At 57.0% G+C, this 16,610-nt stretch overlaps 3 protein-coding genes across 3 annotated transcripts, besides 1 other annotated feature; all 3 read left to right on the plus strand.

Annotated features, from left to right (window-relative positions):
• Nucleotides 1–620: 620 nt before the first annotated feature.
• Nucleotides 621–4,712, plus strand: LPMP_301990 (calpain-like cysteine peptidase, putative; the record flags this gene model as incomplete). Its single annotated transcript, XM_010702920.1, has 1 exon — nt 621–4,712. One exon carries the CDS (start codon nt 621–623, stop codon nt 4,710–4,712), a length of 4,092 nt encoding a protein of 1,363 aa, XP_010701222.1.
• A 1,693-nt stretch (nt 4,713–6,405) lies between these two features.
• Nucleotides 6,406–7,113, plus strand: LPMP_302000 (ferric reductase transmembrane protein-like protein; the record flags this gene model as incomplete). The annotated part of the gene is made up of 1 exon (XM_010702921.1): nt 6,406–7,113. One exon carries the CDS (start codon nt 6,406–6,408, stop codon nt 7,111–7,113), a length of 708 nt encoding a protein of 235 aa, XP_010701223.1.
• Nucleotides 7,114–7,660: 547 nt separating this feature from the next.
• Nucleotides 7,661–8,201: a repeat region.
• Nucleotides 8,202–11,996: 3,795 nt separating this feature from the next.
• Nucleotides 11,997–15,623, plus strand: LPMP_302010 (hypothetical protein; the record flags this gene model as incomplete). Its single annotated transcript, XM_010702922.1, has 1 exon — nt 11,997–15,623. One exon carries the CDS (start codon nt 11,997–11,999, stop codon nt 15,621–15,623), a length of 3,627 nt encoding a protein of 1,208 aa, XP_010701224.1.
• Between the last annotated feature and the right edge of the window lie 987 nt (nt 15,624–16,610).

Below are 16,610 nucleotides of genomic sequence, written 5' to 3' on the forward strand. Positions count from 1 at the left end.
CGCTGCGCTTTCTTTCTCTTTTCTTTTCTCTCCTCATTGGAGCTTCTCTTCAACCTTTGCAGCTGTAATCACACCGCTATGGAAAGCGACGGCGGGGTGCATGAGCGCACTGTTTCGGTGACGTTGAGGAAGAGAGCGCCATGTGGGGTCTTTACCTTTCCCGGATGACACGAATCCTGTGGTGGCTGCTTGTGCGGAGTTTACCGAAACAGTGCAAAGTAGCGATGAGACCTTCCTCGTGCACGGGGCCGTGTACATGGATGGGTCCTACTGAGTTGTGAGAGTGCGTGCAAATCCACAATGTCGGCGGGTTTCCGCTCTGTCGCGTAAAAGATATCTTGGCTTGGTCCTTGGTGCGCCGTTCTCGTTTCTTCGGGCAATAGGGCAGGTGATCCCCTCCCCCGGTTCTCTGCTTTGTGGGCACCCATGTTGTTCTCTTCTCATCGTTCCTTGCCACCTCCTGTCTCTTCCTGGTCTCTCTATTCTTCGCGCGCTGATGTCACATTCATAACACACAGCAGCAGCAGCAGCAGCAGCAGCGGCGCCGCTTCCTCTCGACCTCAATTAAAGGATCACAGTCTCTTGTTGGTCTCCCTTTTTGTCTGTGTTCATAGTAGACCATGTCCTACTATGTGGGCTACTCGCAGCGAGAGATCTACAAGAAGCGGTGCAACGAGCTGAACTGTGCATGCAACTCCGCGGTAGTACAGCTGCTCTCTGATGTGCCGAATGAGGTAGCGAGCCTCATCGCACTTGACCTCTCCAGCAACTTTCTGGGGAGAAAAGGCGTCATTCCGCTTCTGGATGTGATTGAGGGTGCCACGCAGCTACGTAGTCTTGACCTTCGTGACCAGCAGCTCGGCAATGAGGCTGTGGAACTGATATGTGTGCGCCTTCGACGGCATCCCTCTCTGGTGAAGCTAAACCTGTCAAACAACCCCATCACTCTCGCCGTTTCCAGGGCGCTGCTCGAGCTGGCCAAGCAGAACTCTGTTCTGCAGTATATCCTCCTAGAGCACACATTCATGCGTCCCTCCATGGTGACTGTAATCGAGGTGCAGCTCGAGCAGAACCGGGCACGCGCTAGAGCCGCGTCGACCGTATCAGCGATGCATGAGGACAAGACAAGCCGAATTGCCACCACCACTTCCTCAGACGCAGGGACGTCTGTGGTCGATGTCAAGGCTGGCAGTTCGAGAAGCGAGCAGATTGTATTATCCACACCAGCCGGTGGTGGCATTGCTGCTGCTGTGGCACTCCTTCATAGTAGTGCAGCACCGATGACAACGGGTAGCAGCGAGCTGCGCCAGCGCATCCCAGCACACGAGCTGCAGCACGTCTTGCGCTATTACACTCACGCAGTAGCCGACGTTTTATATGACGTTAATCCCACGCAAGACCTCTGGGGGTGGTGTGAAGCTCGGCAGTACATGTTTGACGACGACCAGTTCAACTCACGCAACAATCACTTGCACAGGACGGCACGGCACCGGTACAGCATCGCTGGCTGGCGGCGCGTCGGCGAGCTCTATCCCGATGCCACGCTATTTGGGTGGGAAAGTGCGACAAGGCTCTCAAACGGCACGGCACAGCCGTCTGCAGCCGACTTCAGAGGCAGTGGTCTTCAGCACACTTGCGAGGGTCTGATAGGAGGTGTGATGGACTCCACAAGAGCAGCTGTAGGTCGTGACCGCAGCAGCAGCGGTGCGGCATATTCGGATGCAACCTCGGTCCTCTGGCAGCTCCCCACAGATGTCCCGCCGGGGTTCACGTGGGCCTTCACAGCCCTCATGGCGAGCATGAAAGAGATGGGGTCACTGCATACCCTCCTCTGCGCATCCGCCACAGGTCTTCCAGACGGTGGGATGCGGGTGCAGCGGGGCACTGCTTGCCCTGGTATCTACACGATGCGCATTTTTGTGGAGGGCCAATGGCGCTACCTCCTCGTGGATGACTTTCTACCTGTAGACGAGTACGGCCGGTTGATCTTCACGAAGCTGTCGATGGACGACAAAGCGTTCTGGCCGTGCATCTTGGAGAAGATGCTAGCTAAGCTGCACGGAGGATACCATGCGTTGGATTCGCACTTTGACCAGCACCACGTCGACATCGATAGCTCCAACATACACAAGTCCATCGCTGGACTGTTCCTTAGCAAGGAGAACCTCCAGAGGGCGACCGGCGGTGGCGGTGGCGGTGGTGCCGCCATTGTGTGCTGTGGCGGCAACGATGCTGATTGGGACGCCATGCCGGGCGACTCACTCATCGGTGAAGGGGTGGCGAAGAACTGCGGCTGTGTCATGTCGCGCCTCACGAGGGGCCTTTACGACAGCTATCAACTACACCCGGTGGAGGAGGCGCCGACGACAAAGGTGTTCGAGGTGCTGCACAAGACTCTTGGGGTGCCCCTGTGCAAGGCAGACGTGCGAGAGGGATTCGACATCGCACCGAGTAGTCGTAGAGGGGCATCGGTGAGGCGGTCATTTCTTGGGGCTCGCAGCGTTTCTGTGGACGTCCCTGCCAGTGTGCCAGGCCTGTCGTCTTGCGTGACGACTGCCATGGCCTTTAGCAGAGACGTGTCGCGAACCTTTAACGGTATTCAGCCACGCTGCGGCTACCAGATTGTGCGTGTGTGCCACACCGGTGGCGTACGTTTGCTGGAGCTCTGCAATCCCTGGTGCGGCGCAGAGAAATGGACAGGCGACTGGGCGGACGATTCACCGCTGTGGAAGAGGCATCCAGAGGTGGCGGAGATACTACTGACGCGCGCCCGAACAGGCCCGAGTGCGCAGAGCGACGGCTGCTGCCTTTTGCAGCGACCCAGTGTGACATCCAGGCTGATCAATACGTCGCTAAAGCGCTCATTGCTGGCGACTTTGAGCGAGACGGGAGAGTCACTGAAGGAGATGAAGTTGAGCACACCGCCAGGCTCCGTGACGAACCCTGCTGGGCATCCTGCGCCGCCACGGACGCACCTACAGAAGTCCACCTTCTGGATCGCCTACACGGACTTCCTGCAGAACTTTGAGTGGGTACACACGTGCCGCATCTTTGGTGACGAGTTTTATCGGCAAGACGTGCACAGCGCGTGGTCACGCGATTCGGCCGGTGGCAATGCACGTGAGCCGTCATGGTACATGAATCCGCACTATCGACTATCTTTCCCCTACAGGTCGACAGTTTATATGCAGCTGACACGACGCGATCCGCGTCTCCGTCGGACCCGCGACGTGGGGCGCGGTCACCAAGACTGCGTTGGTGGTATCGGCCTGCAACTTCTGCGTGACACGCATTACCCGCTACACTGTCCTGCGACCAGTCTGAGAGACGCGGCACTTGGGACGATCGCTTACTTGCCCAGTGGCTCCACGGAGGATATCGTCGCCGGCCATCGTAAGGATGATGACAACACAAATGACGTTGTGCGTGGCAGGGGTGTCGGTGCCCCTGACTGTGGCGACAACTCCGCCTTCGCCTCTGTTTTCTCCTCCGAGGTGCGTCAAATCGGTGATTGCTTGTCACTGGAAGTCATGCTCGACGCCGGCGCGGAATACTGGATCGTACCCACCACATACGCACCGAGGGTGCTAGACGAGTTCGACCTCGCTGTCATCTCAACCTCGCCATTTATGCTGCTAGAGGCCAAGGAGTCCGAGTACTGGGATCAGCGCACGGTGCCACCAGAGCTGCTCCGCTCCGCTCCCACTGGCACTCAACAGGTTGGACAGACGGAGGGTGAGGTGTCCATCATTTTTGATTCGAAGACCCGCATCGCCAGTGATGCGAACCTTCTACTTCAGGACACACAACCGAAGCGCAACAAGCGCCTTGCACACAACTCTGTGAGGAACTCAAGCGAGTCCGCGTCTGCCCCGCTGTCCAGTGCACTGTGTCGCGTTGTCGTCGCTGCCGCGGTGGACCTCGCTGCAGCAGACGAGGACGTGACGAAGCTCTGTGTCAACGAGGCGTACGAGCGGCCTTCGCTGCCCGTGGAGGACGTGATGGGCACGCCGACGCTGCAACTCGCCATCGTACCAGGGGAGGTGGACGGCAAAGGTCACCCCACTCGCACCGTGGGTGAAATCGATCCTCACGCTGCGCACACGTACGCGCTTGACCATCACACCGTTCTTGAGACTGTCCTCACGCCTGTTCCTCTCAATAGTGCCGAGTATTACACTGTCATATGCGCTCTTCGCCCAGCGAAGATGCCGGTGCAGGTGCATTACCGAGTGTGGTGCGCTGCCCCACTGTTGGAGGTGATGAGTGTGCCGATGTGGTCGAAGCAGGAAATGGTACTCTGCTGGGATGATGAGAAGGGGAGTGCCAGCTACTACAGTGGTACGAGACATCCACAGGTGGAGCTGTCAAAGTTACGGCCGTTTCAGCGATTCGCCGTATCGCTGCGAATGATGGACTATGACACCATCGAACCAGCCATCATGTTCTCTGTGGTCGTCAACGATGGGCTGCAAGGGGAGCCGGTCGAGGGGCGACTGGAGGACAGGGGCGTGTGGTGGCAGTCCGCGTACGTCAATGGCACCTATGTGCAGGGTAGCTTCGACCTCGATGAGCACCCGCCGGAGTCGTTGATCCTTATCGCATGCCTGCAGCCGACCGGCTCAAGAGGAAAGTGCATACTGACCATCTCGTCCGATTCGGCAGACTACCGCGCTTACCCGTTGCGCGCGGTCGGGGCCCACCTTCTGTAGCTTTCCGCTCCGCAATGTCTCTCTACCCACCCCTCGTGGATGAGCCTGAAGAGCGGGTGATGGTGGTGGTGCAGGTCAAACAGTCGGTGTGCCATGCAACGCGGTCATATGCGGACTTCCTTTGGTTTACTTTTGATGCTAGACGAGTGCTACAGGGCACTAGTAGCTCCTGTGTACACCCAAACTGGCACATAGGAATGGACGTGCTCACGGGGCGTGCACTTGCAGCCCTCACACAGGACTTCCCCCTCCGTACCCGTGTGTTCATAAGCCTGGTGATTACTGAGGCTGACATACTTGCTTGCCCGTGCTCTCTCTCTCTCTTATTTATTATTCTACCCGTAAGCCCTCGACACTTTCAAAAGAATCCCCTAATATGCACAATAGTGGAGAAACTGTCGAAGCTATGGTGGAGCGAGAGGGAAAATTAGTAGAGTCAAAGCAGCACTAGGCTTGGGATAGGGGAGTGGTGAGGGATACATGCACACACACACACACACACACGGATGGTTGATTGACCGCCGTTTTGATTTGTTGTGGGGCGTCGTCACCTCTCTTTATCTCTATTCTTGTTTGTTCTGCTACGTTCACATGGGCTTCCTTTAACCATTTCTTCTCTCCACCGTATTCTCTGCCAGTGCTTTCCATCACCCTCCCCTTTGCCCCCTCCCCCCGCTCCGCCACTGCTGTGTGTCGTCTGAATTCAGCCGTCATTCTCTCCCTCTCTGTCTTTTGCTCATTTATCTCCTTCTTTTCTTGGTGCCAGTCGAATCCTTGTCGCCTTTCCGCACCTTCTTCTCTGGCATGATTGTTGGGCTTCACTAGTGCAGCTTTTACCAGTGGAGCGGGGCGAGGGGTGGTGGTGGGTGGAAGAGAGGCGGCAATACACAATGTATATATCGTTGGTTACTCTTCTTCTTTTTCTTTTGCCCCTTTTCGCTTCTTCAATGCCTTGTATTCGCTCTGCACATAGGCTGGCTCTCCTCCTCCTCCTCCTCCCCCCTGCGCACCAGCACTCTGTAGCACTGCGGCGACGCGAAGGGATGGGGAGGGGAGAGAGAGAGAGCGAGCGACTTGGTATTTCTCCTTGTTTGTCGTTATGGCTCTCCATGTGGGTGTATTTGTTTTCTGCCGACTCCTTTTCGTCAATTTTCTTTCTGACCTGTCGCCGTTACTTGTTGCTCTCTGCCTCCGCCGGATTATGGTCGCAGCACAACCGTAGCCAAGCTACTCAAAGCAAACATACAGTGTCGTCTTTGCGGGGCTTTTCCTGGACCACGTCGCGGCGTACAAGAGGTTCCTCGGCGTCCGCGGATGCATCTCACGGATAGAAATTGCTCCTCTCCGCTTTACCACACCTGCAGCTCCGTTGATGATCAGACAAGCTTAACTACCATACACAGTGCATTATCGCGGTTTTTACTTGGCAGCACCTGTTTGCCGTTCTACCGCCCCTTTCTTGTTTCGCACATATCCCCAACTTCTCCTCATCGTATGTCTTTACCGCCCCGGACAAACCCCTCATGGCCAACTCCACGTGTCGCCCTGATGTCACTACGTTCTCACATTTCTTTGTAGTCCTCTGCCAAAAGACTGCTGAGCTCCATCGATTCCTCTGGTTTCTCCACCCCTCCCCGTGTACCCCAACAGTCCATTCGATTATACCCTGAGGCTCCATTCTTTGTCTTTCCACATGACTACCACTATCAATGAGGCAAAGCAGCTTGACATTCATGGCATCTCCCCGTCCCGGGGGGATTTGAAGAGCCTCTGTCGTAGGCTGGCCGCCATCGGCATCATCGCGCCCGTGTCAATACAGCTGTTTCACAAGTCCGGCAGCTACACGGACGTCTTCCAGTATCACCCCATTTGCATGATGATGGCGTTTGTCATGGTGATGCCGGATGTGGTGAGCAGCATCAGGCGACTGCGGCTGGCACGCCAGAGGTCGCCACGCAAGAGCAACGACATTGCAAAGCCGCTTGACGAGCAACTTTCGCGCAGCGAGATCATTATCCGTCACCAGCTGGCTACCTTCGTGATGGAGCTGGCGGCGGCTGGCGGCTTTGCTGCGGTGGAGTACATAAAAATAACACACAACTACCAGCATCTCAAGTCTCTGCACGGCAGTGTGGGTGCCCTCTGCGGTGTCACAATCGTCTGCCAGATGGTGCTTGGCTGCATTCTTCGTTATGTGCTATCGCCTGTGGACCCGAAGCGTCTCATGGTGCGGAGGGCGCACAAGTACGTCAGCGCCACCATTGCTGTCTTGGCAATGATGGCGATGTGTGGCGGCTTTCTTGCCACCGAGTATGCAGAGAAGATGATCCCATGCTCGATGATCCGGACGGTCATTGTCCTCGCGTCCGCTGCCACCACGGTTGCCGGTTTTTTCATCTAGAAGGCGTAGTGGCGGCAGCACGTGTGTGCAATGAACACCCTTTCCAAGGAGTCGTCCATGTTGTTATGAGGGCCCGAGGACAGAGGAGGAGTGATGGTGATGGCAACACAACGTCGGCAACAGTACGCCCGCAGAGCTGAGTGTCCCTCTCGTTCTCTACACGACCACAAAGAACCCCGCTTCCCACGCCCGTGGTCGTTGAGACCCCCTTTTTTTTAGGGCGCAATTCATGTTGCTAACGCTGGACGAAAAGGAGAAGGGGGAGAGGGGCGCACCCTATGGGTAACACGACACCGACCGCCTTGATGGAAAACACAGTTGCCGCATCGATACTTTACCCCATATACATCCATACTATTGTTTCCCTTGCATGCTCGATCGCTAGCGCCTGTTGGTTGTGTTTCAGTGAAACACGTACAGACACTCATCGGTACAACGAGAGACCAGCTTGCAGAGCAGCAAAAAAGTTCATTACTCTTACCCACTCTTATCACTTATAATATGTGTGTATTCTGAATCGTCATCGTCCTCCCTAATGCTCCCGGACACACCCCAGCGCCTGGGACCCCAGGCCCCAGCGTCCTCACTCTGTGCGGGGAGGCCGAGCAGCCCCCCACCCCCACCCCTGCGAGTGCCGAGCGACCTCTGGTGGTGACCGGCTCAAGTGCCTGCGACGCGGCGAGGCGAGAGCGGATTGCCGCTACGGGTGTCGGCGGTCAGGTCGTGGATGGCGTTGCGTCGGAGCGACCCGCGACGGCGAGCACGCCTGTGCCATCCGTGTGGTGGGCAGAGCGTCAGCGCGACTCGAGCGCATCTCACCCGGCCCTCTGGCTGCCCACTGCTGTGGGGAGCGTGAGCCACCCCCCTCTCCGGGGAGCTGTGGATGCCTTGCGTGGCGACCTGCGGAGCAGGGGTGGGTAGAGTCCGAGGCAGGGGCTGCGCTCGAATGGCGGAGTCGACGCATGGCTGTAGCGCGTGTGTCTACGGCTGCTTCGCCCCACGGGGCTGGGCCTGGGGGGGCGAGGGGGGCCGGCGGATGTGGAGTGGTGCTGAACACCTCGTCTAGGGCGGAGAGGGGGCCCATTGAAGGAAAGCATATACTATTCTCTTTACCTCATCCGTGAAGATGTATTGTGCGAAGCTCAGAGGAAGTGGGATGTTGTCGTCGACTACCTTCGTCTGCTCGAACACACTAGTCGCAAGGAATGTAAGAGACACGTCACACCTTCACAGATGGATTCTGTGCAGGTAAGGGTGCCGCCGGATGGATGTGCTACGGGGAAGTGGGAGCAGGGGGAGGCGAAGTAGTGGTGCTGCCACTTCTTACGCGCTCTCTGTTACCACTGTCTTTCTCTTTCTATTCGGATTTTTCACTTTGCATAAATGCCGCCTTTTCCGGCTGTTTCTCTCTTTCTCGCGTTGAGCTGTGCTCTGAGCAGCGACGTATCTGCTGCGAGCACGTGCTCTAAGCTACTTGGCTCCCTACAGTACTACAGCGCTCTTTCTGTTTAGTACGGTGCTCTCTTCAGCGGGAGTACAACATCATCAGCGGTGACATCATCGGGCTTGCCGTCAGGACTGTCTTTTCCGTTTGGCAAAGCTGCTGTACTGTGATGAAGCTTCTCATGTCTCTTTATCCAGTATTTGCGGCCTCGCATCCGCAACGTCATGCTCAGTAGCCTCTTCTGTCTCCCGACTTCCTCAAGACGCAGCTATGTTTTGCTGGTAAGGCCAACACTGGGGCGCCTGCAGAGGCGCTTTTCGCAACATATTTGCGCACGAAGATGGGGAGGTGCACAGGCGCATGCGACGCGTATGAGGTAGAGCAACTGAAGAGGAACTCATCGGTGAGACGCTGTGGCCGCTATAGTCCTTTACAAGGTTGTACCTGTCACCGCGACGCAGGTCGAGCAGCAACTTGTTCAGATGCACACTACCGAAAATCCCCAACCAGCACAGGGATTATCGACTTTCACCCTCTCGTTGACCTTCACCGGAAGGTCACTGAGTGAGGCACAAGGGGTTACGTGATGGGTAATTTGGAGGTGGAGCCGGTGGGGATACGGCCGGGTTGCCGTACATGCAGTCGTAACCTCATCTTGAGTCGCCGTTGGTAACAGTCGACAGAAAGTCTCCGGGCCGTATGTTCCAGGGGTGAGAAAAAAAAACAGTTATCCGCTATTTGTGGGCTGCAGTGACACTTGGTAGACGAGGCTGTAAGTGGGGCGGTACACCGCTTAGTCTCTCATTGACGCAATGGCTGTAGGGTTGCAAGGGTCCCTACGCCAGATACCGTGGCGAACCGCTACGCACGCGCTCAGTGCATCACTGCCCTCTTGCAAACCTTGTCAAGCAAGGTGCACACAGTGTGGTTGACCTGGAAGGCCACGTCTGCTTCGGCTCAACAGGGATCATGCGGACGACTACCAGTACGTTAGCGGGGGTAGCGAACGCACGAAAAGAGTAGGTTTTTTCTTAGCAGGCCACTGCGGGCTGAACTCACCGCCACTAAAGCGCGAAGCCTTTCGTTTGCTGACTCTCCCACTATTCGACGAAATTGTCAGGGATTTGGTCGGGCGTTCGCGATTTCCTCGTTGAAGTGCTCGACGGCGTCCTCGACAAGAGTGCTGCCGTGAAATACGGTCCCCCTAGCTCATCGTACGATTGCAGGCTTCATAATTTCGAGAAAGTTAGTGGCGTCAAGTTGTACACGAGAAGGTGCGGCAACGGTGATATGGCGGAATGAAATGAAGCCACCCAGCCCGAGAACGATCTCTGCCATTGGTGATTTCGTCTCGTCATACTTGACGAACCCCCAACGGAGTTAAGCATCCATGTGCTACCGTACGCAGAGAAGTGCTGAGGAATTCACCGAAATGGGGTGCCGGCCATGCACTGCCAATGGGGGCAACAGTAGCTTTCGCCGCGTACCTTAACGTCTGGTGACATTGCGCGTGTTGAGTGCGCTTGTAGGACTCGTTCTTAGCGGTGCTTTTCCTGTACTCCTACACCGAAAACCACTCCCGCGCATGAAGTGAGGACGCCTGTTGAAGGATTCATGTGATACACAGAAAGAGAGAGAGAGAGGGAGAGACACATGCGCATACACATAGCCACTGGGCCCTTGGTGACGCATCGTCAACTGCGAAACAAGCGCGAATTACCCGGCACACATCCCCCGCACACTTGCCAGAGTAGACGATCTATCAGAGATCTTTTTCTACAACTCTACACCTCACTACCTCCACATTAGGGGGGGGGTGAGGAGGGAGAGAAACGAGGCAGTCCGCGCGTAGCCCGCCTTCTGCGACTTAGAGACAGCAGTTGAGGAAGAGTGCGTGTCGGCGTAATGACGCGGACGAGAACCACGCTAATGCAACTGTGCTGCTGCCTGAACCCAATTCGTCACCTCTGGCTCCCTTTCACTACGCTCTACTCGTTTGCCTTTACACTCTCTGTCTTTTCTGCTCCTCTTCACACGTGCGTGTCGGTACTGCCGTACACAGATGCTTTTCCTTTCGACGCCACCACGCTGGCAGTAACAAAACCCCACCTGCGCGCTAGCAGACTCGTACCCCTCCCCCCCCTCCCCTCCCCCCTGCATCTGTGCTACTCTCTGTCTCTTTTCTCCTTTCGCACGCACACCAAGTTTTGCTCCGTCTCTGTGCGCGATTGCTGGCATGCACCGGACGTCGCAGAGGAAAGGGAAACGGAACTCTATAGCGCCTGCGGCTTGAGGGGTGGCGGTGTGCCAGCTTCGTTGCTGTTTCTCTTTCTTCCGTTGGGGCACAAGTGGTGACGCCACCGGCTACCTAGCCAAGGGGAAAGGCAGTCGTGGAGGAGACCCCCCCTCCCTGCCCCTCTGCTGCCGTGGATCCTTCTGTAGGGCTTTGCTCCTTTTTTGTTTGTTTGGTGTTTCTCTTGCATATCATCACCCTGTCGTTTTCTTTCGTTGTGAGGTGGTGTGAGGTGCAGCGGCGGGACTGTTGTGGCTGCTGCTACAGGCGTAATCGTAGGAGTGCTAACCGAAAGCGGTGCTTTGCCTTCCCCCCTCCTCCGCCTGTGGCGACATTGAGGAGGAGGAGGCAAGCACAAGGCGACGCTGCTGCGGACTGCTGGAGTATTTTTTGTGCACACCCTTCACTGCACGTCTTTCTCTCTCTTTCTCTGTGTCTGTGTGACTTCTCTCTCTTTTGCGTTGCCGTACGCTTGTGCGAAGAGGGTGAGGAGAAGGTGGGGGCGGCCCCAACGTATACAGTTCCCTTCTTACCCTTCTCTCTTCCCTTCCCCTCCCTCCCCCCAGGTGTGGCACCCGTTTCTTCTCCTCCTACTGGCCATTCTTTAGTGTGACTTTCGGAGAACCTCGAAACGCCACCGCGATAGCAGTGAAAAGTCTTCTGTGCATTTTCACCCTCCTATTTTCTCCTCTTTTCATGTGTGCCGGTATGTAAGTGCACGTGCGATCCATTCCTTAGTATAACATATTGGCTATCCTCCGCTGCTGTGCGACTCGGCCGTAACGCGACTTCTTTCGTGACTTTTTTCCTCGTTGGAAGGGGCACCGAGGGAGAGGAACAGTTAGGGTGCTTTTTAATCTGCATTCGACCATTCTCTTCTTGGCGTGGGCACGTCTGGGTCTTCCCCCCCTTCCTCACCAAAGACACTATCGCGCAGGCGCTACAGCACTACCGCCGATCTCTTTTTATAGGTGTTCTTCTGCACTGTCGTCTCTGCCGATTGTTATTGTCGCAGTTGCTGTTCAAGCGCTCGCTGTCATTGCCCCCCCCCTCTCCTCTTTCTACGCAGCACCTGTAGGTGTCTCTGTGGGCTATCCTCGCACTTTGCTTGTGCTCGCTTATCGCCACCGCCCTCTTACTTCACGGATGGCAAGTCTTCCAGACGTGTCTTCGCTGGCTCCCCTGCCGGACTCGCTAGCGGAGGTGGAAATGGAGCTGCAGAAGACGCATGAGACACTTATCGACAAGATCCAAGATGAGCTCGTGTGTGTCGTCTGTGGGTCTGTGTTCATTGACCCGCGTATCCTGCAGTGCCAGCACTGTTTCTGCTTGCGATGTCTGTACTCCACCGTGTCGCGCGAGCGCACTTCGCAGATCGAGGTGCCTTGCGCCTATCGATGCGCAGCGGTGACAGTGACGCAAGGCGACATTCGTACGCTTCCCAAGAACCACTACATCACCAATACGTGCGTGCTTCTTCGACAGCAACTCGTGCATCGAGCCCGCCTGCTGGAGCGCAAACTGTCACTCAACGCAGCAGCGGACAACGAAGCGCTGACTCCCTCCGCCGAGAGGAGGGGTGATTCGGCTGCACTGGCACTGACGGCTGCCGCTGCATCGCCGGTGACTGTAGCAGCGTTTCCTTCACAAGCGGCACCCGCCACGGTGACTCACACGGTTCTGAAGAAAGAGATGGATGCCGCGAAGGAACTGTACGAGTGTGAGTGGTGCTCCTGTGCGTCACCAACGTGTGAGGTATGCCCCTACTGCTGGAGCCGCATCTGTGTCGAGTGCCGCGGGCAGTTTTCGGATCATCAGTATCTGTGTCTGGAGTTGCACCAACCAGGGCGACGGCCTGCAGAGGGGTGGCTGCCTGGCGCGAGTACTGCCACCGTGTCTGATACGGCTCAGGATGCTGCTGCCGGCCAAGAGAGAGGGGTTACAGCGATGAATAGGAGGGGCAGCGCCGCGGAGATGGGTGCGGAGGCCGCAGCGGTGGCGCAAACGCCTGACCAGGAGGCCCCGTTCCCGTATTTCATTACACCGTTCTTTGTGCCGGTATTGGTGAAGGAGTGCCTGATGAAACAGCAGGGCGTGGCCATGCGACCGAGCGAGATTGACGTGACGGCTGTGATGGCTGTGCGGCTGGCGGTACCGGAGGTGGAGGTCCAGTGTCAACACCACACCACTGGCTTTGGTTTTGACTTCCGTATTCACCCCTCCTTCAAGACGATGGAGGGGGTGGAGGTGGACTTGACAATGCCGCACTGGGCTGAGGATGGCGGCAGGCCTAACGCTACCCTTTCTTTTCTCGCCAACACCGCCCGCCTTGGCGAGACTGTCTTGCAGGATCTGCGACGCCTCAGCACGGTGGTGAGCAATGTGGTGCTAGAGCTGTCAAGCGCCGCGCATCAGGCCTCCGTGCGTCGCAACAAGGGGTTTCACATGTACGCCGTGCATGTCTGGTCTCTGGCGCGGTCTCAGTGCGTAATTGCCCGCGACGCCTTACTGCCACACCTCGAACGTTCTCGTTTGCTGGAGAACATGATGGGGGACTTGGTTGTATACCATTTTCAGCAGACGGCGAGTCATGCATCACCGCCCCAGAAGCACTTCATCCGTGACAAGTGCGTCGCCTTCATGAAGGCGGAGGTGCAGCTCTGCCGACAGCTGGATCAGATAATGGAAGGCGTGGACGCGGTTTGTCGTGGTATTCACACACTGCTCACTCGCATGTATACTGTAATGAAGGAGCTCGCGCAGCCTACGGCCCACCGAAGGGAGGAGAACAGGCGCTCACAGCAGAGCCGACTGCGGTTCAGCACGCGAATGTTTCATTCGCGCCAGCAAGAGCCGCAGGCCTCAGGCGAGCACGAATCTTACGCCTGCGCTTCTACATCAGTAGATGAGACAGTGTTGTCGCCGCGCACTCGTGTGCGGATGATCCGCTTGCTTTCACGGCGATTGCCACGTGCTGGCACGGTCCCGGTCGAAGTGGAGGCACCGCTGACACCCTTGCCTCAAAACGTTGCGGACGCCGTCCCTGATACTATTCTCAGCGACAAGGTCGGCGAACCAGACTGCAGTTTTCACGTGCAGGTTGCAGAGCACGGTGCGATGACGCGCACCCTGACGGAGTCGATGCTCTCTATCCTCCGGTGCTTCATGCAGGCCCGCGTGTGGCAGTGGTCGCTGAGCAACACCTGCATTCGGGAGTGTGGCCTTAGTGAGGGAGACCGGCGCACGCTGCTGGCCGTGGAAGAGGAGTTGCAACTTATCACGGACAACCTTCTGCATTGCATGTGGGCGTCCTCTCGCATGACTTATATTATGGAAGTAGAGCAGGACGCCGCCGGTCCGGCGTCCTCGTTGGACATCCTGATGGACGCTGAGACCCTGGAGCTGCTAAAGGGTGAGCTGGAGTGTCCCATGTATGATCACAGTGAAGTCTTTGAGTCGCTCAAGGCGCTCTCTCAGCTGCGCGCGCAGTTTGTGTCCTTCAGCTCCGCTATTAGCATTGTGGCTCGAAATCCGGACACGCAACAGGAGCTTTTGAGCATGATGAGCTCCGTCTTGAGCTCCACCATGACGCACCAGACCACAGTGTTGCGCCTTGTTGCCCAGGCGACCACTTCCCTAAACGAGTACTACGCCGACTACCTGCGCACACGTCAGATGAACCCCACTGTCGGCGAACGACCATCCCCGAGCGAGGACACGCTGCTGGCGGTTGACGTGTTGAAGTTGTTACAGCTCCAGAGCGATGAACAGCTGGCCGACTCCCTCGCCGTAATGTCCAAGATGAGGGACCACCGCGACGACGACGGCCTAAGAGGTGCCCACGCTCGACAAGGCATCCATTGTGCGAACCTCTCCGCAGCGACGCAGGGCGGACGTCTGTCTGATACGGACAGCGCCCCTGCTGGCGGAGGCACTGCACTGAGGTCGCGCTGCCCGTTTCGCACTGATTTTTCGCTGCGTGATACAGCGTTGTCTTCGTGCCAGGCCTACGGTGAGGCTCTCGTGCGTGCGGCACATGGGGAGCCCCTGCAGGCTGGATTCGTCCCCGAGGGCCAGCCGCAAGGGCAGCAATCCGAAGAGCAGGCGAGCGATGCGGAGGTTGCCGCGGAGGCGGTCGCTGAGATGCCATCTCCATCGGCAGGGGCGCCGAAGCACTCCACGGAGTTGGTGGATAGAACTGTTGCCGAGCAAACCGAAGAGATGGTACCAGAGCCATTAATGTCGTCTACTGCATCCTCGCGGACGGTCGACGCTGACGCGCAGCGCAGTGCATCGATGTTACGGACCACAACCGCCGTTGCTACCCCCGTCGCACACGACGACGGGGGTAGGTCTGCACGAGATGACGACACCCCATACCGTGAGTCGCTATTTTCGGCGGACAACAACGAGTCTGTTGTGGCCTTGACGCGAGTCTCACCGTCCGCCGCAGACCTCGATGGGATTCGGAAGGCGGCAAAGCTCTTCGGAGCTGCCTTTCAGCTGCCAGCGACCACCACGTCGGTGGGACGACGGCGGCTCGTTTTACTCCCCTTCTACCACGGGGAGTGCATATACAAGGGGTTGTCGACCCCGTTCTATGTGGACGGGCAGACAGGCACCGTGCACATGGACCCCCGAACTCTCTCTGCCACGGGAAAGTCCCAGTACGTGCTCGAGGTACTGAGCTCACCACTATTCTTCATACTCTTCAATGCGACTCTAAGCATCTTTTTGCACCGGCAGTGCAAGGTTGGGATTATGTACAAGTGAATCTCTGCGGAGGGGAGTCGGAGGATGAGGTGCCATGGGAGAGGGAGGGCAGTGGTGTGGATGTAGCTGCGAGACCGCTGTTTTAGGCGCTGTGGGCGGTTAGAGGCAGCACTTTCGTGCACCTGTTCGATTACCTGAAGGTGGTGACTGGGACGCCGACGTCCTCTCTTATTAGTATGAAGGTGCCACCGGTTGTCTCTGGTCTTCCCTTTTTTCTTTAGTGCATCATGGCCAACATTCTTCCTTCATGGAGGGTACGATTGGCGCCAGAGCACGAGCATAGCTGCGCATGAATTTCCGGTGTATATATATATATATATATAGCCCCCCCCCAGTTGAGCGCATTCGACTATTCACATGTCCCCCACCTCCGCTCCCTCCCTCAGCAGGGATAAGGGAAAATTCACAACGACGGTGGCGCGTGCACAAACGTCACAGACAGGCAAGAAAAACAATAACAACCACAAAGGGAGACGACAGAAACACGTGCAAATCCCCAGTTGTGTACGTGAGATGCACGATGACACTGACGACAGGCACTGCGCTGTGTTCTCTTACTTGCTCGTATGATTTCCTCTCATGGCCGGCATGCGATGCACGCAGTCCCTGAAGGCATCCCACGTACGCGACAGAAAAAAACATACGGGACGCAGGCGAATCTGCTGCGCGTACGACACCGGCTGCCCTAAACATTCTTCCGCGTTCTACGTCACTTGTCCACCTCTTTCACTACCCCGCCGCCTCTCCTCTTCCGCCCTCTCCTTATATGCGCCCCCCCCCCCCCCCACACACGCACACTCGACGGCGACTCGTGGCGCTGTCGATGATTTCCTTCTTGGCCACTATCCTTCTTTCTCTTGTCGCACCGCTTCACCTTCTTTCCCATTGTACACTTCATTAGTCAGCGCGGAAGCGTGGTGTTTGCGAGGGACTGAGCTGAGCCTCAAGTTGGCTACAGTTGTGTGCGCGCATGCGTGTGTGTCCGTT

Source organism: Leishmania panamensis, assembly GCF_000755165.1.
Source record: "Leishmania panamensis strain MHOM/PA/94/PSC-1 chromosome 30 sequence".
Lineage (NCBI taxonomy): Eukaryota > Euglenozoa > Kinetoplastea > Trypanosomatida > Trypanosomatidae > Leishmania > Leishmania panamensis.